Below are 26,562 nucleotides of genomic sequence, written 5' to 3'. Positions count from 1 at the left end.
TACATGTAACATACATTACAGTTGGTTCCCACTAAAACTCCACCCCCTGACAAGGCCTCTATAAAGCACATGTATGTTCAGATAGGAGGCTAATCTATGTTCAAGATGAGGGGACTTACACTGCTCTGTCTGTTTGTATTAATTCTCACAGTTTCAACTGTAAAAAGGGTAAAACTGGTGAGTTTTCCAGATTTACTAATCTCAAAGATATGACTTTAATGTGAACAGCTCTGTAGTTCTTGTTTATTCTGTAATTCTTTGTAATTTAGTTCAGGTTTGCTAAATACAAATCTTCACTCACTCTGCAAATTGAAACAGGTTCATTTATTGATTCTGTAGCTGCTGTGTTTGAAATCCAGAGTCAATGCCCTTGCTATCCAAACAACGTAATGTCCTTGGATAAAGGTTTTTAATTCTAATTTCAGTGGCCAAAGGGAGGTAGAACACCGCTCAACAGTGACGACGAGTTTGAGACAACACCAAAAACCTCAACAGAAAGGGTGGGTAGACTTTTTGTGAGAAAGTCATTGCACTGGTATTTTTCATTAGATGAGAAGTCTAATTCAAAGTATGGAGCAAGTAAATTGCTCTTGGTAAACAAGTTGGACTTTGATATTAAGCAAGAATACACTTGTGCATACAAAAAATGTAACAAACTCCACCTACTGACATGGACAGTATAAAGCATGTGCATGTGCAGATAGGAGGCTAATCCACGTTCAAGATGAGAGGGCTCACACTGATCTGTTTGTTTGGACTAATTGTCATAGCAACGGCTCTGGTGAGACTGATGATTTTCTGATCTCAATCATTGAAAATTCTACAACTTAAATTTATTCCAGCAGCATCAACAAGACGTAGTGCAGCAGGATTGGATACAATACTGAAAAAGAAATAACTTTAATTAATTAAAAATACTAACAGCTGTGTAGGAGCTTTATAAAGTTAAATGAGCCATGTCTAACTCAACATTTTAAAATATTCTTCCTCTTTTTTTAAATTTTATATATTTTATTAATCACCCTCAGGGGAAATTCAATTTTTTCACTCTTTTTGTCATTAACGCACAGGTCTGAAAGACACACAGATGCACAAACAGGACCTATACATGCACAAAGTCGAGAGATGTCAGAGCGAAGGAGCTAACAAATCAGAAAAGGCCTACAGCGTGTATAATACTGCTGATGTTTATTATTTAGTTGCTTTATTTGAAATCCAATGTCAACATCCTTTGCAAACAAATTGTCAAATGGATACTAAGCAAATACCATCATGTCCTTGGACTAAATCATTCTTTAATTTTCAGTGGCCAGCAGGGAGTCAATTTCCGATGGAGGGCGAGTTCAACACAACCAACACGACCAACACATCGACGGTGGGTAGACTTTGTGGAAAAACTTCATGCCATATGTCCTGTTAAATAAAGGCAAAAAGCCCCAAAAAAATAACTTTAAAAAGAGAAGTCAGAGTACACAGAGTGTTGAATGTTTGTGGTTATGGTGTCGCCTGCTTTGAACAGTTTGATTTGTTTAAATGGAATTTGACTTCCAATTCAAACAAAAGGTTAGGTGAGGGGTGTTGCAGTGCAGGAAAGATACCAAATCACAACAAATGTCTCTTTACCTCTGATGTCAGGGGACAAGATTAATGGTGCTTTTTTTTTCAGCTTTCTCTCGAGGCATGAGATGATTTTATCTTGTGATATCTACGGGATCTTTCTTCTATAATATCTACCAGTTTCAAGTATTGAGTTAAACTTGGAGTTTGTGGTAGAGAAGTTTGCCACTGATAACTTGGTTTTGAATAAATTTGACTTTGTCCAACTGTGTCCTTTTACAACAAAATAAATAAATATCTAACCTGCTAAGCAAAGTTCTTCACTCTTTGCAATGATTTAAGTACATGATTTTTTTTGTTAGCAGGCCTCAGTTGCAAATGTAGACTAAAAATCTTCAGCTCTTATTCAAGAACTGTCGAATTGAAACCATTTCAAACTTTGTCATTTTAGAAAATAATGTATTCTGCTTTTATCTACATGACTTTACAGTGCTATGTGTGTGTGTGTGTGTGTGTGTGTGTGACCTACAGAGGTGTGACTAACCCAAAGGGAGCCTACATTAGCACCTCATTCTGTGTACTGCATATTAAAATTTTAGGACTAATATTCAGGCTTATATGAGTGTTCAATATAAACTGCAGAGCCAGTCTTTGGATTAAAATCTTATATTTTGTAAAGAAGCACTCTGTGAAATTCAGAGCGTATGACTTATCATATGAGTTGTCATATGACACACTTCTCAAAATAGAGGTGACTGAGCTTGCAGCTAGCAGGGTGTTAACTCTATAAACAACGCTAAACAGTAATAGTCTTGACAGAGCTAACGGTGTTAACCACGGATGACCAAGTACAGCATTATCTGTATTAGGAATGGGTGGAGTTTTAACCTGAGGTGGGTGTGGTTTGTAGCGGACCCAATCTGAAGTTATTTTAAACCTGAAATTGGTAAGGTTTGATTAGAAGTTGCTATATTTATTGTTTATTAGAAAACAATTGACCAGGCCCACATGGACACAATGCTGGAACGGCCTACCACAATAAACCTCAGACAAACTCACTATAACACACACAGAGGTAGCATGACTTCATTCTCTGCTCAGGATGCCATTATGCCACTATATCTTCACACAGCACATAGTGGTATACTTTTGTATTAATGCTCTTAAGGTTGCATACAAAACCTTTGAATACAGGACAGTCAAAGGACAAAAAAAGTCAGATTCATATGGACAGAGCAGGATTTTGGGTTCTTTCACAGTCCAAGTTTAATCCTGTAAAGGGCTTTCTGCAGACATGGAGGAACAACCAAACACCCACTGTTGTGTCACTGGATTAGGGTAAATGTGTGTTTTCTTATTAAAGTGTTATGCCTTTCTATTTCAGGTCCAACAGGAAAGACAAAACAATATAAGTGCAGTGGTACGTAGACTTTTACAGAGTAAACTAATGATTAAACATCTGAGACAAAGTGTTAAAATACAAGAATGTGAACTTCAGGTTATTTTAATGAATTAATTCATCATATATCATACTTACATCATCGTAATGTGTTGCTGATTATTTTCCCCGTCAGTGGGTTGGCACTCGGGAACCAATTGACAATGATGACGGGTTCCCACCACTTCCTGATGGAGACAACACCCAGGTAAGAAAGTATCCAAGTATTTTGTTCTGAATTTCTCATTTGGTGTCACAAGTAAAATAGCATCTAATCTGAGAAATCCAATTACTAACCTCATTTATACTGTTCAGTATGTACATGCGCATGTGTTTCAAAAGAGGGTGGGGTAATTAACTACAATTTGTATTTAATTACCCCACTGTCTTTTGAAAAAAGCAGATTTCATTATTTGTCAAATAATGAAATCTGCTTTTTCGCTGACATGTTGTTTCTTATCTTTTCCGGGGAAAAACAAATCAGTGAAAGACAACACGCAGCGGAGGACTCAACTCAACAGATAAAGACACATTTAAAGTCCTAATGGAGCAGTACTGCCACCAGGATGAGAATCCACCAGGCACATCATCGTTCTGCTACTGCTTCTTTTAATTAAACATGTTATCAAAACTATTATGTGAAAATGTCATTTCATTTCCTAATTTGGTTATCTTAAGGTCAGTTAAACTTTCTGGGTCTATTAACAAAATTGACAACTACTCTGATAAAACAAGATAATAATTCATTATCACAAAAAAAACACATTGTGGACCACCAAATAAGCATTAATCTACAGCAAAAATATTCCCCAGCAAATACACTATTTACTATTACAACAGAGTTGAACAATTAATCAATTTATTAATGTAAAATTTATCTCCAAGATGATTCCCACATTTCATGGACAAAATATCAAAACCTTTCCATGACTTTTCAAGGAGGCTTGTTTCTAAATGAAAATAATTCTTTTAGGAAAGACCCCCCCCCAATTGATTAACAGTTTTGTCTGTGAAATGTTAAGAAATAGTGAAGTATCAGTGAGATATCCAGTATAAATTCACAGATCCCGAGGTGACATCTACAAATTCCATGTTTTGTCCACACATCAAGTCAAAGATAGTCAGTTTATTATCACATAATATAGAGTAAAGCGGCAAATTGTCACTTTTGAAAAGCTCACATTTGGAGAATATTTTGGATTTTTGATGGGGGGGAAAAGGAATAAAATGATTATCAGCAGGGTTCCCACAATCATGAAAAACCAGAAAAAAACTGAAAAATCACATTGTCCAGGCCTGGAATAGTCATGAAATTAACAAATGTGTGATGACGTTTTGTTTCCTATCACATACACTTCCTAATTTTTACCTTGCGTTCTGTCTCTCCTTCCATAGCTAGCTCGCTGAAATCATGTTCGAATAGAGTTTGAATCTGATATGTTAGAAAAATGCAGGGCAAGTAGGGCAAGATTTTTTTTTTAAATTAATTTAGAAACAAGCCTTAATTACACTTACACATCTTGTTATGAATTAATGTTAAATGTTTTTTTTTATTGAAAGTATAATGCCTTTTACTTCCAGCGGCCAAATGGGAGCACAATAACACTTAAAAAACGGGAAGCAGTTTTGTTTGAGTAAGCCTCACAAATATACCCTGTTGGACTTTGGTATTAAACTAGAACACTTTTATGCAATAGACCCTGCCTACTGTCATGGACACTATAAAGCAGTTGTATGAGCAGACAGGAGGCTAATTTGTGGTCAAGATGAGAGGACTGACACTGCTGTGTTTGGTGGGATTCATTCTCGCAGCCTCGGTAAGACAGTGTGATGGATTGGTGGATTTGACCAGCTTTACTGAAAAGGAAACAACTTTAATTGATTAAAAATATTTAACATTGCTTTTGCTATGTAGGTTTTATTCTGTAATGTATTACTCTGGCTGTAACCTGGTAAATAAAGTACTGCACTTTGCTTTTCATTTTGCAGTGACTTGAATTTTGGCAACTTTGTCTCACCTAGCGCTAAGAATAGTTTATATTAGTGTTTCAGATGTTATTTAATGTGCTGTATATTTAACAATGTACAACTATTGCTTAACTGACAGTGTTAAACATAGATTGCAGAACCTGACGTCCGATTTAAACTCAACAACTGTGACATAAATGAGGAATATGTATGTACATTACACACAAGAATCAGTGAATAAGCTGGTGCTTTGATCATACCACTGTCGCCTCTATGAAACAGGTTTATTGATTATTTTCCTGCATTCGTCTGGACTCTTATGTCAATGACCCTGCAGAAACAGAACACCCAATGTGATGCCTTTGGTTTAGGGTTTGTAGCCTATGTATATGTTTTTAATCCAAGTGCTTTACATTCCAATTTCAGCTGTCTGAAGGAGGCACGTTGCCACTTGCAAAAAAGGCAATAAAGGTATGTGAAAAAAGTGGCAGGAGGTAAGCCAAGTCCAAAAGATCACTGAGAGGATTTCTGTAATCAATAGAGGCTGACTGGTAGTAGTCACAGCACAAACTGAACGGCCAGGAAATTAAAATAGTATTATGATGATATAGTGTTACCTCCACATAAATTAGAACTGTTGATAAGATACAGGCAGCTGGCACCACTGCAGCAGAACTAACACACATAGAAATGAATGGCTTCTTGGAAATGGGGGGAAATTACATCTAAAAATGTTGTCATACAGCATTCCCTAAAAGAGCCTTAGCTGGGGAAATCAAAACAGTAAGTTCCCACCTGTTATCCAGCTGCTGTGCAAATATGTCTACTGTCTGCGTGGAAAGATGGTGGAGAAACCATCACTGAAATATATAAATTTCAAGAGGTGAAGGTGGGTCAAGGCAGTGCCCAAATCTGTGAACATACTGGTTTCAAATGTTGGTTTTGCCTCAGGAAAGCATGTTATCATTCCTGACAGACAGAAGAGATTTGTGAGATCAACAAAAATACTTTCAAGGATTCACCCTCTGGGTAATGGGAAAATATAACCTTTTCATTTTTTGTTAAAGATTGCAAAGGGGATGTTGTGTGAGTAGCCTTAGTGCACAGATAATGTTAGCGGAGGCAACAAACGGGGCCCACTAGTGCAACAGCAGACCTGTATCTTGTTATAGCGCTAAACTAACAACAATAATAGTATTAATACAATGGCCATAAACAGCTACATGACTAGCAAGTGCTCCTTTGGTTGCATGTGATTACCTGGTCAAACAGGTGACTTAATTCAGTCTATGGAGGCGCGGCTGTCACTTGCAGGGCTAACGTTAGCTTAGCTAGCATCAACATCAGCTCCAGAATAAATTACTGTTAAACGTAATTTCAGCACCTTTCTGTTTTTATCCACCGACTTGTTCAGAAAATGGGTGCTTTTGCCGTCTTTCTCAGTGTTTTTGTAGATGTCAGTGTCTCCAGTCGGTTCTTTTCACAGTAAAAGTGTAGCTAATTTCTAACAACTTGAGTTTAGCTAGCCCGCCATTACAAATCTGTTTTGTTAAACCGGAACGGGCTCATTGCGCATTGATAGCTGCAGCACCACCTGGTGGTCGGCGATAGTAACAGCAGATCAAAATAGGAGGAACAATCCCACTCAAATATAATGAAATAAAGTTTACTCAAAGCACTGTCTAATAAGACCTGTGTTTGTTTAGTTTATTATTTGCAATGTTTTGCCATTTAATCCTTTTTTAGCATTTAACACAGGAGAGAAGGGTTGCAAGGTAGCATAGGTGTAGATATAATTGGGGACACATTTTAAAATATTCTTCTTTTTGTTTTTTAAATTTTATATATTTTATTAATCACCCTCAGGGGAAATTCAATTTTTTCACTCTTTTTGTCATTAATGCACAGGTCTGAAAGACACACAGATGCACAAACAGGACCTATACATGCACAAAGTCGAGAGATGTCAGAGCGAAGGAGCTAACAAATCAGAAAAGGCCTACAGCGTGTATAATACTGCTGATGTTTATTATTTAGTTGCTTTATTTGAAATCCAATGTCAACATCCTTTGCAAACAAATTGTCAAATGGATACTAAGCAAATACCATCATGTCCTTGGACTAAATCATTCTTTAATTTTCAGTGGCCAGAAGGGAGTCAATTTCCGATGGAGGGCGAGTTCAACACAACCAACACGACCAACACATCGACGGTGGGTAGACTTTGTGGAAAAACTTCATGCCATATGTCCTGTTAAATAAAGGCAAAAAGCCCCAAAAAAATAACTTTAAAAAGAGAAGTCAGAGTACACAGAGTGTTGAATGTTTGTGGTTATGGTGTCGCCTGCTTTGAACAGTTTGATTTGTTTAAATGGAATTTGACTTCCAATTCAAACAAAAGGTTAGGTGAGGGGTGTTGCAGTGCAGGAAAGATACCAAATCACAACAAATGTCTCTTTACCTCTGATGTCAGGGGACAAGATTAATGGTGCTTTTTTTTCAGCTTTCTCTCGAGGCATGAGATGATTTTATTTTGTGATATCTACAGGATCTTTCTTCTATAATATCTACCAGTTTCAAGTATTGAGTTAAACTTGGAGTTTGTGGTAGAGAAGTTTGCCACTGATAACTTGGTTTTGAATAAATTTGACTTTGTCCAACTGTGTCCTTTTACAACAAAATAAATAAATATCTAACCTGCTAAGCAAAGTTCTTCACTCTTTGCAATGATTTAAGTACATGATTTTTTTTGTTAGCAGGCCTCAGTTGCAAATGTAGACTAAAAATCTTCAGCTCTTATTCCAGAACTGTCGAATTGAAACCATTTCAAACTTTGTCATTTTAGAAAATAATGTATTCTGCTTTTATCTACATGACTTTACAGTGCTATGTGTGTGTGTGTGTGTGTGTGTGTGTGACCTACAGAGGTGTGACTAACCCAAAGGGAGCCTACATTAGCACCTCATTCTGTGTACTGCATATTAAAATTTTAGGACTAATATTCAGGCTTATATGAGTGTTCAATATAAACTGCAGAGCCAGTCTTTGGATTAAAATCTTATATTTTGTAAAGAAGCACTCTGTGAAATTCAGAGCGTATGACTTATCATATGAGTTGTCATATGACACACTTCTCAAAATAGAGGTGACTGAGCTTGCAGCTAGCAGGGTGTTAACTCTATAAACAACGCTAAACAGTAATAGTCTTGACAGAGCTAACGGTGTTAACCACGGATGACCAAGTACAGCATTATCTGTATTAGGAATGGGTGGAGTTTTAACCTGAGGTGGGTGTGGTTTGTAGCGGACCCAATCTGAAGTTATTTTAAACCTGAAATTGGTAAGGTTTGATTAGAAGTTGCTATATTTATTGTTTATTAGAAAACAATTGACCAGGCCCACATGGACACAATGCTGGAACGGCCTACCACAATAAACCTCAGACAAACTCACTATAACACACACAGAGGTAGCATGACTTCATTCTCTGCTCAGGATGCCATTATGCCACTATATCTTCACACAGTACATAGTGGTATACTTTTGTATTAATGCTCTTAAGGTTGCATACAGAACCTTTGAATACAGGACAGTCAAAGGACAAAAAAAGTCAGATTCATATGGACAGAGCAGGATTTTGGGTTCTTTCACAGTCCAAGTTTAATCCTGTAAAGGGCTTTCTGCAGACATGGAGGAACAACCAAACACCCACTGTTGTGTCACTGGATTAGGGTAAATGTGTGTTTTCTTATTAAAGTGTTATGCCTTTCTATTTCAGGTCCAACAGGAAAGACAAAACAATATAAGTGCAGTGGTACGTAGACTTTTACAGAGTAAACTAATGATTAAACATCTGAGACAAAGTGTTAAAATACAAGAATGTGAACTTCAGGTTATTTTAATGAATTAATTCATCATATATCATACTTACATCATCGTAATGTGTTGCTGATTATTTTCCCCGTCAGTGGGTTGGCACTCGGGAACCAATTGACAATGATGATGGGTTCCCACCACTTCCTGATGGAGACAACACCCAGGTAAGAAAGTATCCAAGTATTTTGTTCTGAATTTCTCATTTGGTGTCACAAGTAAAATAGCATCTAATCTGAGAAATCCAATTACTAACCTCATTTATACTGTTCAGTATGCACATGCGCATGTGTTTCAAAAGAGGGTGGGGTAATTAACTACAATTTGTATTTAATTACCCCACCGTCTTTTGAAAAAAGCAGATTTCATTATTTGTCAAATAATGAAATCTGCTTTTTCGCTGACATGTTGTTTCTTATCTTTTCCGGGGAAAAACAAATCAGTGAAAGACAACACGCAGCGGAGGACTCAACTCAACAGATAAAGACACATTTAAAGTCCTAATGGAGCAGTACTGCCACCAGGATGAGAATCCACCAGGCACATCATCGTTCTGCTACTGCTTCTTTTAATTAAACATGTTATCAAAACTATTATGTGAAAATGTAATTTCATTTCCTAATTTGGTTATCTTAAGGTCAGTTAAACTTTCTGGGTCTATTAACAAAATTGACAACTACTCTGATAAAACAAGATAATAATTCATTATCACAAAAAAAACACATTGTGGACCACCAAATAAGCATTAATCTACAGCAAAAATATTCCCCAGCAAATACACTATTTACTATTACAACAGAGTTGAACAATTAATCAATTTATTAATGTAAAATTTATCTCCAAGATGATTCCCACATTTCATGGACAAAATATCAAAACCTTTCCATGACTTTTCAAGGAGGCTTGTTTCTAAATGAAAATAATTCTTTTAGGAAAGACCCCCCCCCAATTGATTAACAGTTTTGTCTGTGAAATGTTAAGAAATAGTGAAGTATCAGTGAGATATCCAGTATAAATTCACAGATCCCGAGGTGACATCTACAAATTCCATGTTTTGTCCACACATCAAGTCAAAGATAGTCAGTTTATTATCACATAATATAGAGTAAAGCGGCAAATTGTCACTTTTGAAAAGCTCACATTTGGAGAATATTTTGGATTTTTGATGGGGGGAAAAAGGAATAAAATGATTATCAGCAGGGTTCCCACAATCATGAAAAACCAGAAAAAAACTGAAAAATCACATTGTCCAGGCCTGGAATAGTCATGAAATTAACAAATGTGTGATGACGTTTTGTTTCCTATCACATACACTTCCTAATTTTTACCTTGCGTTCTGTCTCTCCTTCCATAGCTAGCTCGCTGAAATCATGTTCGAATAGAGTTTGAATCTGATATGTTAGAAAAATGCAGGGCAAGTAGGGCAAGATTTTTTTTTAAATTAATTTAGAAACAAGCCTTAATTACACTTACACATCTTGTTATGAATTAATGTTAAATGTTTTTTTTATTGAAAGTATAATGCCTTTTACTTCCAGCGGCCAAATGGGAGCACAATAACACTTAAAAAACAGGAAGCAGTTTTGTTTGAGTAAGCCTCACAAATATACCCTGTTGGACTTTGGTATTAAACTAGAACACTTTTATGCAATAGACCCTGCCTACTGTCATGGACACTATAAAGCAGTTGTATGAGCAGACAGGAGGCTAATTTGTGGTCAAGATGAGAGGACTGACACTGCTGTGTTTGGTGGGATTCATTCTCGCAGCCTCGGTAAGACAGTGTGATGGATTGGTGGATTTGACCAGCTTTACTGAAAAGGAAACAACTTTAATTGATTAAAAATATTTAACATTGCTTTTGCTATGTAGGTTTTATTCTGTAATGTATTACTCTGGCTGTAACCTGGTAAATAAAGTACTGCACTTTGCTTTTCATTTTGCAGTGACTTGAATTTTGGCAACTTTGTCTCACCTAGCGCTAAGAATAGTTTATATTAGTGTTTCAGATGTTATTTAATGTGCTGTATATTTAACAATGTACAACTATTGCTTAACTGACAGTGTTAAACATAGATTGCAGAACCTGACGTCCGATTTAAACTCAACAACTGTGACATAAATGAGGAATATGTATGTACATGACACACAAGAATCAGTGAATAAGCTGGTGCTTTGATCATACCACTGTCGCCTCTACGAAACAGGTTTATTGATTATTTTCCTGCATTCGTCTGGACTCTTATGTCAATGACCCTGCAGAAACAGAACACCCAGTGTGATGCCTTTGGTTTAGGGTTTGTAGTCTATGTATATGTTTTTAATCCAAGTGCTATACATTCCAATTTCAGCTGTCTGAAGGAGGCACGGTGCCGCTTGCAAAAAAGGCAATAAAGGTATGTGAAAAAAGTGGCAGGAGGTAAGCCAAGTCCAAAAGATCACTGAGAGGATTTCTGTAATCAATAGAGGCTGACTGGTAGTAGTCACAGCACAAACTGAACGGCCAGGAAATTAAAATAGCATTATGATGATATAGTGTTACCTCCAAATAAATTAGAACTGTTGATAAGATACAGGCAGCTGGCACCACTGCAGCAGAACTAACACACATAGAAATGAATGGCTTCTTGGAAATGGGGGGAAATTACATCTAAAAATGTTGTCATACAGCATTCCCTAAAAGAGCCTTAGCTGGGGAAATCAAAACAGTAAGGTCCCACCTGTTATCCAGCTGCTGTGCAAATATGTCTACTGTCTGCGTGGAAAGATGGTGGAGAAACCATCACTGAAATATATAAATTTCAAGAGGTGAAGGTGGGTCAAGGCAGTGCCCAAATCTGTGAACATACTGGTTTCAAATGTTGGTTTTGCCTCAGGAAAGCATGTTATCATTCCTGACAGACAGAAGAGATTTGTGAGATCAACAAAAATACTTTCAAGGATTCACCCTCTGGGTAATGGGAAAATATAACCTTTTCATTTTTTGTTAAAGATTGCAAAGGGGATGTTGTGTGAGTAGCCTTAGTGCACAGATAATGTTAGCGGAGGCAACAAACGGGGCCCACTAGTGCAATAGCAGACCTGTATCTTGTTATAGCGCTAAACTAACAACAATAATAGTATTAATACAATGGCCATAAACAGCTACATGACTAGCAAGTGCTCCTTTGGTTGCATGTGATTACCTGGTCAAACAGGTGACTTAATTCAGTCTATGGAGGCGCGGCTGTCACTTGCAGGGCTAACGTTAGCTTAGCTAGCATCAACATCAGCTCCAGAATAAATTACTGTTAAACGTAATTTCAGCACCTTTCTGTTTTTATCCACCGACTTGTTCGGAAAATTGGTGCTTTTGCCGTCTTTCTCAGTGTTTTTGTAGATGTCAGTGTCTCCAGTCAGTTCTTTTCACAGTAAAAGTGTAGCTAATTTCTAACAACTTGAGTTTAGCTAGCCCGCCATTACAAATCTGTTTTGTTAAACCGGAACGGGCTCATTGCGCATTGATAGCTGCAGCACCACCTGGTGGTCGGCGATAGTAACAGCAGATCAAAATAGGAGGAACAATCCCACTCAAATATAATGAAATAAAGTTTACTCAAAGCACTGTCTAATAAGACCTGTGTTTGTTTAGTTTATTATTTGCAATGTTTTGCCATTTAATCCTTTTTTAGCATTTAACACAGGAGAGCAGGGTTGCAAGGTAGCATAGGTGTAGATATAATTGGGGACACATCACCCCTTAGTATTTAGAGCATGCAGGGTGCCCTCACATTTTCCTTGACAAAAACTTTTCCATGATTTTTCAAGGACCTATAATATATATATATATATATATATATATTTCCTTGCTCCACTTGCTCTGCATTTTCCAAACATCAGATCAGATTCAAACTCTATTCAAAGACAAAGAAGATATATTTTATTACATTAAATGTTTCACTTTGCTGTCAAATACACACAGGCCTGAAATACACACACATGCACAAACAGGACCTATAACATATGTTAAATGGAGGGATGTTGGGGGAGAGGGTGAGGGAGTGTCCATGGATAGGCGCCCTGAGCAGTTGGGGTGCTGGTGCCTTGCTTGAGGGCACCTCAGTGCTGCCCAGGAGGTTAACTGGCACCTTCCAGCCACCAGTCCACACTCCATATTTGGTCAAGACTGGGACTTGAGCCCGTGACCCTCCGGTTCTGAACCCAAGTCCCCACAGACTGAGCTACTGTGCCCCCAAACATAATTTCAGGTAGCTGCCATAGATGAAGAGAGAGCTGGAACACCAGGAGAAAACGGATAAATGTACGTGATGGTAAACAAAACGTTGCCACACATTTATGGATATTAGAGCTACATTGCATCAACAGCTATTCATTAGCTGTTATCTTATATTACGTGAAAGGTTGTCCATGGAAGACTACTGTTCAATTTCATTACACATGCAAAAAAATCCCATGACCTTTCCAAAACTTTCAATGAGTTTTACTAATTCCTTGACTTTTCAAGGCCTGCAAAATGTGAGGGTGAAATTCCATGACTTTTCCAGGTTTTCCACTACGATGGGAACCCCTAATATGTACATTTGTCCCCCCATCCAAAACATAAAATGAGATTTAAGAAGGGACGCCAGGGACACATCCCCTTAATATTAGAACATGTACATTTGTCCCCCACCCTAACAGAAACATGAAAGTGGCAGAGGACTGTGCTTTGCCAAAATTAAAGACATCTACGCCAAGGTCCCCCACCCAATGTTGCGACAAAACCTACACTGTGCAACTAAGCCAATATTGAAGTCTGATGAACTAATAGGAAAACACAAAATGTTATCATGTGGAATGAGATAAATGAGATAATTCATCAACAAATTTGCATCAGTTTTACTGTAAGTTCCTCAAGTGTTTTCTTCTTTTCCTTCAGACCACTCCACCTCCATTCAGTATCTGGAGCCCTCTTAAAAGTGGCGATGAGTTTCCGACTGAACCACACACAGGAAACGTGAACCAGGTAACAAACTTTTCAGCATTCACCACCATTAGTGTTTATTATGATTTTAGGATGTAAAACTGTCTGTCTTTTCAGGGGAAGCAAACATGAAGACAGAGGGGCCGAACAGATGGCGACATGTTTCAAATCAGAGACAGAGACGACCTCTTAAGTACTCTGCTGGTGTTACTGCCTCCTTCAAATAAACATTTCAAGTCTGTTGTGTGAGAAAAGTTTCTTTTATTAGTATGCTTGGAATTCATTTGAAATGTCTACTTTTTCCAAAAGGGGCTGGATCTTGATAATTTCACGATTTGTCAAAATGAGACACCAATTCAGCGACTATGAGAGGGACAGCAGGTTAACAAGTCTTGAGTTTACAACTGGACAACACTTTTTCTGGTAAAAGACACCACTTACAGTAAATCCCAATTTTCAACGTTTAAAGATTCACACAAGACTTCAGTAACAAGGAACACTTTATTTTTTTGTATTAGGCTCTTCTCTTTTCATCACAAATATTATCTATGTCCACCCAAAGTGTTCCAGCAGGGATCAACGCTCCCCGACATCTTTTATGGAAAGGACAGAAACATAGAACATAAATCCAGTTCTTCTTCTTTCTAAACATAACTATGCTTGTAGAAAAGAAAAAAAAAAAGAATTTAGCTGAGTGTACCACTTATTTTGTAAGTTGGTAGTACTCTGTTGGTTTGGTGATGGTTTGCTTTTACAGACGAGTAGTAACTAACTCTCTGGAAATAATGCACAAGCTTCCTGTTCTACGCAACTGCAATGAGGGCTGACAGTACATTTACTTATGCGGAAAAGCCTTGATTTTTTTTTTAAAAAAAGGTGTTAAAACTGGGGTTGAACGGTACCACTTCACAACAAATTATAAAAGCTGTGAACTCAGTATGGCCACACAACCTCAATAAATGTGTGTTAAAAGTGGTTTCCCATCATTTTTCTTGATACTGTAACATCTGTGAGCATCTGGTGTCAAATCACTGTAAAACATTTGTTACCGAAAGAATGATTTGAGATTAGAAACAAGCTTTAATTTCTTTTGCTGATGTCTAAAACAGACCAAAATAAGAGAGGGGCAGCAAAATCAAACAGTGGATATGAAAAACAGTTAGTAGCTGTAATCATCAGGCAAACTACAACAGCACTACATTCTTGAACAGAAGGATTTTTTTCATTTGTATGTTTTTTTGTTGTTTTTTTTTGTCACAAGTGGTGAGATCCAGAGGCAGGCAGCAGCCTGTGAGACAACAAGCAGAGTTCTCTTCAGATGACAAAGCAGTTTCTCTTTCTATCAGTAAGGCCACTTTATATAGAAATTCTAAATGAGGACCACAACCTATCGCTTCTTGTCCATAGATCTTTGCAGAGTGTCATCACCGTGATGAAAGGAAAAAAAAAAAGCTTCAAGTTTCTAAATTAAAGAGCCTGATGGCCGGCTTGTATGTGGGGAGGGGCTGATGTTTGCCTCGTTCACCACCACAGCAGGGAGGAAAAAAAAAAAAAAAAAAAAAAAGCTCAGTCCACGTTGTCACCACCAGCTTTGCTGCTGAGGTAGTATCCCCACGCCTGAAGCCCCCACCGCAACTCAAAAACACCACAAAATATCGTGTGCGATTGGGTTATAACGATCTTGCAAAAAAATAGATATTTTCACAGAAGTTTGTAAAATCATCTTGCCTAAAGTTATCCTCTGTGGCTTTATTGAAGCAAGTTGAAGTCCAGAGAAAGGTTGCGCCACACAACTGCTGCTCTGAGTACAATCCACACAGGACAAATCTGTCATCTGCTGTTGCTGCTGCAGTGTTGTACGTTTGGGTGTATTTTGCCAATTCCTTTTCAATTATTCCCTCTTTCAACAGCCCCTTCAGATGCAGTCCTTCAGTTTTGCCAACCAGTGTATGTTAAGTGCTGCCATTTATTTAAAGGGAGTGTCATTGTATGTGCTGCGGTTGTATTGCTGTGCATGAATATGATGCTGTGTGTGTGTGTGAGTAACCAGTGTGGTGATGTTGGCAGGTGGGCTCTGTAGGGACTGCAGTCAACACAGCTGGAGTTCAGCTTCCTTCGAGGGGCTGGGCAGGACCGAGCTGAAGGGGCCAGGGGATGGAGGGAAATGGCTCTACTTATCCCCCAGGATGGCATATTGGTTGTCGAGTTGCAAGTGCTGCATAGAGGCGCCACCGCTCTCCTCTCTACCACGGTTCCTGTGTTTCACAACTTCAAAGGTCTTCTCCATTTCCCTGTCCCTGAAACAGACATGTAACATTTAAATCAAACTGCAGCAAGACATTAACCTGTCACTTAAACCAGGGTTTTTCCTGCATAGACAAGTACGAGGCGGCGTCTCCAGCTCTTAGCGGGGGTCTTTATGGTAAACTCTATTTCCCAACAAACTTGCTCTTGGTGAATTTCTATCATTTGTTACTGCAATTGCAGCATCACACCAATGTGGTGGCACTGTATGGTAATCAGCACAGTGCACCGGGAAAGGCGCAGCCAAAGAGGAAGAAAAGAGCTGCCTGTTTTTGGCTGAACTGCAGCAAAGCAGGCATCAGCCCGATACACAAGAAAGAAAGCCGATGAGGTCCTTATTATTCTCTCTTTCCCTGCAGCACAATTTTTTTAATATAGTTTTATATCACCAGCTGGCATTTAACAATGCCATTGCAAATGATAGTTGGCGTTTGTGAATGCAGCTCTATGCAGATTCAAAATTCCTGGACTCATAAGCAAAACATTGTTGAAACAAAAAACATGCCTGCTTCCAACTGTAGTAGAGCAGACAATAAGCTCCAACCTTATTTTCATCAAAATGAGTCGTCCTCCGAGCTGGGCAAATAACGTTGCTCTCTATGTGCAGCCTGTTGTGAGACAAGTATGTAGGGGCCGTCTAACGGCAACACTGAAAAGAAATGCTATAAAAATATTTGCTCATAGTCAATGTAGTGTCCCCAAAAATCCCTTCACACATCAATGGTCTCCGTTAAGTTACACTACAACACTTAATTTGGTAAAAATGTGCTTTTGCATAATTTTGGGGAATTCTTGTTGTAAAAAATATTCAGTAACTTCACTCTTATACAGTGTAATGTCACGAAAATCACTTCACACACACATATGATTACTATGACTCAGAGAACATACTGCTTGTAAAACAGTGTTTGCTGAAGCCACGGTACACGTGATCAGGATGGTACCACCTCCGCCTCATTTTGAGCCAGGAAAAACCCTGTTAAACAAACTATTGCTATCGGACTCTACCTACTTGCGTGTCTCCGTATGCTTGGCGGTGGACAGTAGGGAGGGAAACTGTGCGTCACTGAAGATCTCAGGAGGCCCCTGGGTGGGAGCTCTTCTGGCATTGGACAGCCGAGCCCCTGGGGGGCGATATACACCAGCAGGCTTCGACTCAGGCTCCTCTACCTCCTCTGTAATTATAAAAATCACACCCGTTTGAAGAAAAAATAATGTGGGGTTCCTAAAGGCATAAACAAGTTAAATGTAAGACTCTTAAAATGAAATTTAAGAGCAAACTTGCTAAAGAAATACACAACAAAAGTGAAAATATGGTAAATTCATTGATGTCAGTTCAAAATGACCAGTAAGGTAAAATGACACAGATGATACTCACTGTGCTTACTGCTCTCAGCACAGAAAAATAAACAAGGTCTTAGTTTAACAATGCAGACTGATGGCCTGATCCATGTGCGACAACACCTGATATTCTAGCAGTGACATGACTAAAAATATTTAAAGGTCCAGTGAGTCAGGTTTAGTGACATCTAGTGGTGAGGTTGGAGAGCTGAAACTTCTCTTGTGTGTCCAGCGTGCAGGAGAACGACGGTGGCTGATGCAAAAATGTGAATGGCCCCAAATAGAGCCAGTGTTTGGTTTGTCCGTTCTGGGCTACTGTAGAACAACATGGCAGGCTCCATAGAAGAGTAATCTCTCCGTATGTAGATATAAATAGCTCATTCTATCTAAGGTAACAAAAACAACAATTCTTATTGTACGATGATTTTAAACTAAGGAAAACTAGTTATGAATATTATATTACATTTCTGCCATATATCCCCCTGAAGCCTACATACTGGACCTTTAAGACCCATCCAATCTGAATTTATGAGCATGTAAGGCCTTTTATCAGTAAATATGTACTTAAGATACTTTTTAAGGACCTTAATAAACAGCGTTATGCCCATTCCCTGACTGTCAATTCCTGACACTTTAAAACAAATGAAAGTTTGAGTGGGTTTACTCACGCACGGGTGCAGCAGCAGGAGCTGGGGCGGCACCAGACTTGTTCCAGGGACCAGACATTTTGTCTCCGCTGACCAGAATGATCTCTCCATCCTCACCAACCTCCTCCTTCTCATACTCCTCTTCCTCTTTCTCGTCACTACAGACAGACAGTAGGCAGTTGAGCTGTGGTGAACCCATGGTGAGTTATCCAAGATTTTTTTGTTTCTCCAGTTGAGTTTGACAGAGATCTGCTTGTAAAACAGGTTAATCTATTTATCAATTTAAAATACATATCATTTGTAATATGCACTAAAACTCACGACACAACCTATCAGATAAAGTAAGGATGGTTAAAATGACACTGGCACTGACAAATGGTTCATTTTATGCCTAAAAAGTAATTCATTTTGACAGTTTATTTTCAGTAAGGCTGCATTAATAAGTATTGTGAGGGTATTACACCACAACAATCAATCCAAATAGTAAGGTAGCGTTTCAAATCATAGTTTCATAATAAAATAAAAAAAAATAAATATACTTGATTAAGAAAGAAAATTTAATGAAAGGTTCTTCTGATGTAGTATTCAAAGGGAAATAATCTGCATGAAATTCATCCAAATCACATGTTTTACTCAAACACATAAGCTGCAATTATGGTGTTCGCTTTTGGTTTAACAGTGCAGTTCATCAGTTTTTCTGTACTGTTATTGTTATGCATTGAATATAAATACAGGGAGGGATGCACATGTTCTAAATACTGAGGGGGATGTGTCAAAATACATAGTTTTAAGTGCTGTTACAGACACTCTCCAGGACCTCTGCCATCACTATGGATCTGAGGATACTGATGGTAACTTTGTCTCTGGAGACCTGAAAAAAATAAAACTGATCTAGGGCTGCAACGATTAGTCGACTAATTGATGACTAATCGACTATTAAAATAATCGGTGACTATTTTAGTAGTCGACTAATCGGTTTGAGTCATTTTTCATAGAAAAGTACTATAAAGGTACCCCAAAATACGCTTACTGCAGCTTCTTACGTTCAAATATTGGCAGCTTTACACACTCTCCCATGACCATGAACTAAAACCCTTGGGCTTGAGTACGAAACAAGACATTAGATGACATAATTTTGGGGTTTGGGAGAGACAGACCAACATTTTTCAACATTTTAATACATTTTTCGATATAATGATTTGTCGACTAATCAAAGTAATAATCGACAGATTAGTCAACAATGAAAATAATCGTTAGTTGCAGCCCTAATCTGGAGTCAGACTAACTGTGCCTTGACACCCAGAATTTGCCCCAAAACCAATGCACAATGACTGCTACATAAAAACACTGGGGAGGTTCAAAACATACATGCTGTCTTCTTGCTTCTTCCAGTAGTATAATCACTTAAAAGGTCCAGTGTTTAAGACTTAGGGGATTTAGTGTAGGAAAGTAGTTTCAAATTTTAAAAAAATCAGTGTTTTTCCTATGCTCTTGTCACTGAAGGGCTGGTGGCCAATGCGAAAACGCAAAAGGCTCTATCTAGAGTCAGTGTTTGGTTTGTCCATTCTGGGCTACTGTAGAAACATGCGGTTCAACATGGCAATCTCCGAGGATGAGGACCCCCTCCTTGTGTAGAATTAACAGCTCATTGTAAGGTAATGAAAACACAACAATTCTAATGTTCAGGTGATTACACACTTAAGTAAACACACTCAAATGATGTCATGTGGACAAGGAATCAAGACAACCAAATACATATGTGATTCTCACCTTATCTGTAAAGCCTGAAGCCGGAGCCCGCTGTAATCCACTTCTTTCTGCTCAAAATCTTTCCATTCCTCGTCCTCCTTGGCAGAAAAAGGCATTAATACACAACGCTTATTACAGTAAAACTACACTGGTAATATGGGTGATGCCTAACTCACTTAGGCCCTCCTTTAATAAAACATCTGCACCCTAGTCTCTTCCCAGGAAACTAATATACAGGCCATACCAGCATAGGTCAACGTTACCCACCAGTGTGACAAGTTATCTTACCTTATAAACGATAATGTTTAATTGTCACACAATCATAATAATGTTATCTAAAAGCTAAAAAGGATGTGGACACCGTGCAAACTTGTGACAAATGGCGGCTCGGCCTAGTTGCACAGCCACGATTCAAAGAAGAGGATGACAGCTCCCCCTTGCACACACACGGCCTTTAACACTCTATTAGCTGATAAGTGGGCCTCAAACGTCAACGTGTAGCTAATATTTTGACGCTTGACGGAAGCTAATGTTGTAAAAAAATTAAGTGTACAACGCGTGCTAAATGTCGTCTCCCGTCTGAATGTGCTCCAGGTGAAACCATATGCTAGCTAGCAACCGGCTTTGCCTCCCTTCACATCTCTATTAACGTTACACGCATGGTTTTCCTGCATTAACGGGAGAAACGTTAGAGACGCGTTAGCAAAGCGGGCTAAATATAAGCAGGAAGCAGATTGTGACGAGGGATGCAAAATTTGACACGACACCGGTATCTGGGAAAGACTGAGGCAAAAAAGTTACCAGGGAGTAGTTACCTTTTCAATCTGTGTGTCCTGATTCTCGTTTTTCGCAGATTTTTCCTTCTCCTTTTTAGTCTTTTTCACCACAGCCGACGTCGGCCCAGCGGCGGTGTCTTTGCCCTTTCCTTTCTCTTTCTTCTTCTTTTTATCCCGCTTGGCAAAGAAATCGTCCAGGCTCTTCTCTGGTGGTAGATCCGCCATTTTCAAAGAGCAACGTTAAACTAGTGAGCTAACCGAGCAATGACAAATGTGAAAATCTGCTCCCCGGCGGTGAGGACAGCTGCTCAGACGGTCAGTAAAGATGGAGTTAGTCCTTCCTCTGGCGGTTTAACTTCTGTTGTTACACGCTGATAAAAATGTCCACCCTGGTTCCTTGGCCGAATTGATGACTATCCTGACAACCATGCCATGCACGGGCTATTTGACAAATCTGTACCGTCACCCGGAAACACCTCTATCCTGAACCGGAAATAGTATGAGCCACAAAAAAATAGTCACAATATTAGTACTTTTTCTCATATACATCAGTTATATTAAATTATATATTTTTTTCTGTATTTTAATTTTAAAAATACTAAAAATAATAATTCAATTTTTCTCCCCTGAAGTTATTTTTTGTTTGTTTGTTTTAATACTATTGAGAGCAGATTCAGGAATTAAATATCATGAATATAAAGAATTGTAAAATAAGAGTGAATTACAATGATGTGGAAGAAACTTGTACTCTTAAAATTAGTCACAATATTAGTACATTTTTCATATACATCAGTCATATTTTATTTATTTTTTTCTGTATTTTATTATTATTATTTTTTATTAAATCCTCTAAAATTAAATTCAGTTTTAATTCCTTACTTCCAAAAATGTTTTTATTACTTTTTTGTTTAAATACTATTGCCAGCAGATTCAGGCATCAATTATCATGAATATACAGAATTGTAAAATAAGAGTAAATGACAATAATGTGGAAGAAGCTTGTACTCTTAAAAATATTCACAATATTAGTACATTTTTCATATACATCAGTCATATTTAATTTTTTTGTACATATATATATATATATATATATATATATATATATACAGTACAGGCCAAAAGTTTGGACACACCTTCTCATTCAATGCGTTTTCTTTATTTTCATGACTATTTACATTGTAGATTCTCACTGAAGGCATCAAAACTATGAATGAACACATGTGGAGTTATGTACTTAACAAAAAAAGGTGAAATAACTGAAAACATGTTTTATATTCTAGTTTCTTCAAAATAGCCACCCTTTGCTCTGATTACTGCTTTGCACACTCTTGGCATTCTCTCCATGAGCTTCAAGAGGTAGTCACCTGAAATGGTTTTCCAACAGTCTTGAAGGAGTTCCCAGAGGTGTTTAGCACTTGTTGGCCCCTTTGCCTTCACTCTGCGGTCCAGCTCACCCCAAACCATCTGGATTGGGTTCAGGTCCGGTGACTGTGGAGGCCAGGTCATCTGCCGCAGCACTCCATCACTCTCCTTCTTGGTCAAATAGCCCTTACACAGCCTGGAGGTGTGTTTGGGGTCATTGTCCTGTTGAAAAATAAATGATCGTCCAACTAAACGCAAACCGGATGGGATGGCATGTCGCTGCAGGATGCTGTGGTAGCCATGCTGGTTCAGTGTGCCTTCAATTTTGAATAAATCCCCAACAGTGTCACCAGCAAAACACCCCCACACCATCACACCTCCTCCTCCATGCTTCACAGTGGGAACCAGGCATGTGGAATCCATCCGTTCACCTTTTCTGCGTCTCACAAAGACACGGCGGTTGGAACCAAAGATCTCAAATTTGGACTCATCAGACCAAAGCACAGATTTCCACTGGTCTAATGTCCATTCCTTGTGTTTCTTGGCCCAAACAAATCTCTTCTGCTTGTTGCCTCTCCTTAGCAGTGGTTTCCTAGCAGCTATTTGACCATGAAGGCCTGATTGGCGCAGTCTCCTCTGAACAGTTGTTCTAGAGATGGGTCTGCTGCTAGAACTCTGTGTGGCATTCATCTGGTCTCTGATCTGAGCTGCTGTTAACTTGCCATTTCTGAGGCTGGTGACTCGGATGAACTTATCCTCAGAAGCAGAGGTGACTCTTGGTCTTCCTTTCCTGGGTCGGTCCTCATGTGTGCCAGTTTGGTTGTAGCGCTTGATGGTTTTTGCGACTCCACTTGGGGACACATTTAAAGTTTTTGCAATTTTCCGGACTGACTGACCTTCATTTCTTAAAGTAATGATGGCCACTTGTTTTTCTTTAGTTAGTTGATTGGTTCTTGCCATAATATGAATTTTAACAGTTGTCCAATAGGGCTGTCGGCTGTGTATTAACCTGACTTCTGCACAACACAACTGATGGTCCCAACCCCATTGATAAAGCAAGAAATTCCACTAATGAACCCTGATAAGGCACACCTGTGAAGTGGAAACCATTTCAGGTGACTACCTCTTGAAGCTCATCAAGAGAATGCCAAGAGTGTGCAAAGCAGTAATCAGAGCAAAGGGTGGCTATTTTGAAGAAACTAGAATATAAAACATGTTTTCAGTTATTTCACCTTTTTTTGTTAAGTACATAACTCCACATGTGTTCATTCATAGTTTTGATGCCTTCAGTGAGAATCTACAATGTAAATAGTCATGAAAATAAAGAAAACGCATTGAATGAGAAGGTGTGTCCAAACTTTTGGCCTGTACTGTATATATATTATATATTATATATTTTATATATTTTTTCTTTCTTTCTCTTGCTAGCAGATTCAGGAATAAAATATGATGAATATAAAGAATTGTAAAGTAAGAGTGAATGACAATGATCTAGAAGAAACTTGTACTCTTGGTCAATCTTCATTTTGATGAATAATAAAATAAATTCGATGAGCTACAGTTCATCATACTTTAATATATGTTTAATACAACTTTAATCAGAAACTTTTGGCACATGCATGGGCAGACATAGCAAAAAGCGTCATACATTTTGATTTCATAGCTCACAATTTTGAATTAATAAATATGTTTGAATTACCAGAATTTTAATTTGTCATTCCTAACATTTCATCTTTTTTTCCTCCTGGCTCAATGGTGACTCCATATCAACGTAGATATGTTCTGACCCCATGTTATATGTAACTGTAGCTTACAACTTTTTATTTTGCATCTAATATGTAAATTTTTGTAAGTTTAAATAGAAAAAAATGTCCCAGGATCTCCCAGGATTTAATTTGTCGTGTCTTTTTAATATCAATTCTAAGATCAAATTCTCACCATTTAGCAACAGACAAAACAGATTAGTATGTATTTATGTGATTGTTTACAAAGGAGGTAAATCAGAAACTACCATCACAATTACACATTGCAAATAATATTAGATATGCATTTGGATGTGTTATTTAGTGGCTTCTTCTGTTCTGGAGTGTGTAAATCACCCCCTTCTCTCTGAATTTGTATTGTTGCCTACAGGCCGTAGGTGGAAGGTGCCTGCTCTTAGGACAAAGAGATTTGAGGTTTCCTTCGTCCCTTCAGCCATTCAATTGTTGAATAGCAGATAGTCTGTAAACTGTTTATGTGCTCATATGTCTATTTGCACACATTGCTCAGGCTGCTGAAATCTGCACTTTGCATTAGCACTTTGCACTTTGATGCTTTGATTGTTTTCCTATTAATCTTCATTTATTTTATTTTTAAGCCTCCTAGAATCTGCCCATTATGTCATGTTATGTGTTGTTGTCCATCAGTGTTTTGTATGTTGTATGTTTTGTGTATTTTCCTGGCTGCAAACCAATTTCACTGAAAGGGACAATAAAGATACTTTGACTCTGACTTTGATTGTGTTGTGTAGTGTGAATGTATGTTTTGTATTGTCGCTATGTAACTGTGTAGACTCCAGGGAGAATATCTGATGCAATGAAAATGCTAATGGGGATCTTAATAAACGTGGAAACAAAACAATCTAATTAGATGGTGTTTAAAATATTACACAGCACTTACAAATCTTATTTTGACTGAATATAACCTCCAAACATGTTTTTTTAAATAGAATAAACTTTAAACTCTTCGCAATACTCTTCCCTCTATGTTTGGTACAAACTTTCCAAACAGCACGTGGCCATTCATTTATATAGATTTTCAAATATGGGTACACAAAAAGACACTGTCAAAAGTTGAACTGTCACGTTTTTCTAGATTTGAACAGGCGCACAAATCTGTTAATAACACTCATCAAATTAAGCCTCTCCTCTGCAGTGAAGCAGGCTTATAAACAGATTATTGCACTGACGTCATATTCCCAGAGCTGGAGGTCACTTGTCCACATGCAGCACTGGTGGACAAAGAGAAAATTCTAGCTCACTGCATCAATGGATGTGCTGTGGTCGGCAACACTGTTTACACTGCTTTGTTATGTAGTAAACCAGTATGATATCTAACAAACACATGCAGTACACATGGTCTGACACAGTTTCTGGGGTGACTTTGTAGCAATGTGAGGAAATGTGTTGATTAAATTTAGGATTTAAGAGAATAAATCAACCAGTCAGTGTTTTTTTTGTTCCTTTGTTTTATTGCTCAGCAGTAAAAAGTACAGTGTATACTACAGTACAAAAAATACATAATGTTGAACACTGCTCCACCGTGCCACTGAACGTTTTGTAAAATATCCACTTTTGAGCGTGCAAAACAAGAAGCCCAGCTGTGAGCATCCAATGCAGGAAATATCAATATGTTTAACCATGTCGTTCAGCATCACCTTTTGGACCAGTGATCTCTGAACAACATCTCACAATGCAGAAAATCTTTAGCGACGATAGAGGCAGGCAGCATTGAATATTGAATAAAACCGCAGCGATGCAAAATAAAAACAGATGATAGAAGGACCACAGGTTCAATAATTAAACAAAATATTCAAACGCTCTTTTTTTTGTATGTAATTAAACTGCCTCTGTATGTGCTCACAGTAAATATTCAGCATACATTATTTATCTCAGTGTTTTTATTGGTCAAGATTTTTGACAGCCTCTAACACATATTATGTGGTCCAGTAACTAATTCACAATCATTCAACATTTCAACAAACACGGTTTGCATTGATGGACAAACACATTATTTATGGAGGGAGACATTTACAGTAGCAAGGTTGGTCTACATGTTTCCTACAGCGCTGAGAAACTCCTTCTCAAACTGGGCTATAACCAGTAGCCACTCCACGATACAGACAAACAGACAGACAGACAGACAGACGCACAGATAAAACTGAGCTGAACGTGACACAAAGTTGTGTCTGACTTAAAATAACAGTGATATTTGGTTAAGGGGGGGGCAGCACATTGAATTCATCTGACCACACTCACACAGTATGCTTACATGCACAAACAGGGCATTCACACACACACATACTGATATATATAGATATATATAAAGGGCCAACATAAGGAATTAAGACATCTATGTGGTCCCTCTTAAGAGAAGCTGGTGACACATGAGGGGGGAAAGCCATTTTAGGCCAGTTTCCTGTGATGAACATCTCTTTAATCGCTGCTCGATGCCGACCCCAAAAGCAACCAAATATTCTGCTCAAAATAACCATCAAAACCTGGGCCCGGATTTATCAAACTGCTGATTGATTTTTGGACTTTGCCACAGTACAAATCCTTCATGTTTACTTGCAAACTTAGGCATAAAAGCTATTAATCATTTACTGTAACGATGTTCCAACATTTTAAAAGAACGCCAGAGGTAACAGCCGTGCAAACAACAAGAACAAAGCTGACATTGTGTTTGCTATCAATTTCCATGCATCTTTATGGTCTGAGTTTGTTGTCAGTTACAATTCCTCTGATGTCTTACAGCAGCAGAATGTCTTTCCTGCTTTTTGCATCCATGTCATCCAATTTCCTGTAATTTAATTCCTATTTA

The 26,562-nt window shown here is 38.1% G+C and overlaps 2 protein-coding genes across 6 annotated transcripts; one reads left to right on the top strand and one right to left on the bottom strand.

Annotated features, from left to right (window-relative positions):
• The first annotated feature begins 1,341 nt into the window (after positions 1–1,341).
• LOC117264492 (uncharacterized) lies at positions 1,342–14,053 on the top strand. Of its 2 annotated transcripts, XM_078162467.1 has the most exons (11): positions 1,342–1,375; positions 2,942–2,977; positions 3,132–3,203; positions 3,480–4,812; positions 5,390–5,434; positions 7,108–7,176; positions 8,742–8,777; positions 8,932–9,003; positions 11,188–11,232; positions 13,755–13,841; positions 13,917–14,053. In XM_078162467.1, the coding sequence occupies exons 4-11, from the start codon at positions 4,762–4,764 to the stop codon at positions 13,929–13,931; spliced, it is 420 nt and encodes a 139-aa protein (XP_078018593.1). In that variant the 5' UTR covers positions 1,342–1,375; positions 2,942–2,977; positions 3,132–3,203; positions 3,480–4,761; the 3' UTR covers positions 13,932–14,053. The 2 variants fall into 2 exon arrangements, with proteins under 2 accessions (XP_078018593.1, XP_078018594.1); XM_078162468.1 differs by lacking the exon at positions 11,188–11,232.
• On the bottom strand, positions 14,044–21,063 carry cdv3 (carnitine deficiency-associated gene expressed in ventricle 3). Of its 4 annotated transcripts, none has more exons than XM_033638482.2 (5): positions 20,656–21,063; positions 19,862–19,935; positions 18,113–18,249; positions 17,116–17,278; positions 14,044–16,096 (listed from the first exon to the last, which is right to left on the bottom strand). In XM_033638482.2, the coding sequence occupies exons 1-5, from the start codon at positions 20,839–20,841 to the stop codon at positions 15,970–15,972; spliced, it is 687 nt and encodes a 228-aa protein (XP_033494373.1). In that variant the 5' UTR covers positions 20,842–21,063; the 3' UTR covers positions 14,044–15,969. The 4 variants fall into 4 exon arrangements, with proteins under 4 accessions (XP_033494373.1, XP_078018592.1, XP_033494372.1 ...); XM_078162466.1 differs by having other exon boundaries at positions 17,112–17,278; positions 20,656–21,059; XM_033638481.2 differs by having other exon boundaries at positions 15,832–16,096; positions 19,862–19,938; positions 20,656–20,991.
• Positions 21,064–26,562: the final 5,499 nt, after the last annotated feature.

The sequence above is a fragment of the Epinephelus lanceolatus genome, chromosome 20, assembly GCF_041903045.1.
Source record: "Epinephelus lanceolatus isolate andai-2023 chromosome 20, ASM4190304v1, whole genome shotgun sequence".
Lineage (NCBI taxonomy): Eukaryota > Metazoa > Chordata > Actinopteri > Perciformes > Serranidae > Epinephelus > Epinephelus lanceolatus.
The sequence above is the reverse complement of the archived record's forward strand: the minus strand, read 5'-3'. Positions and strand labels throughout refer to the sequence as shown.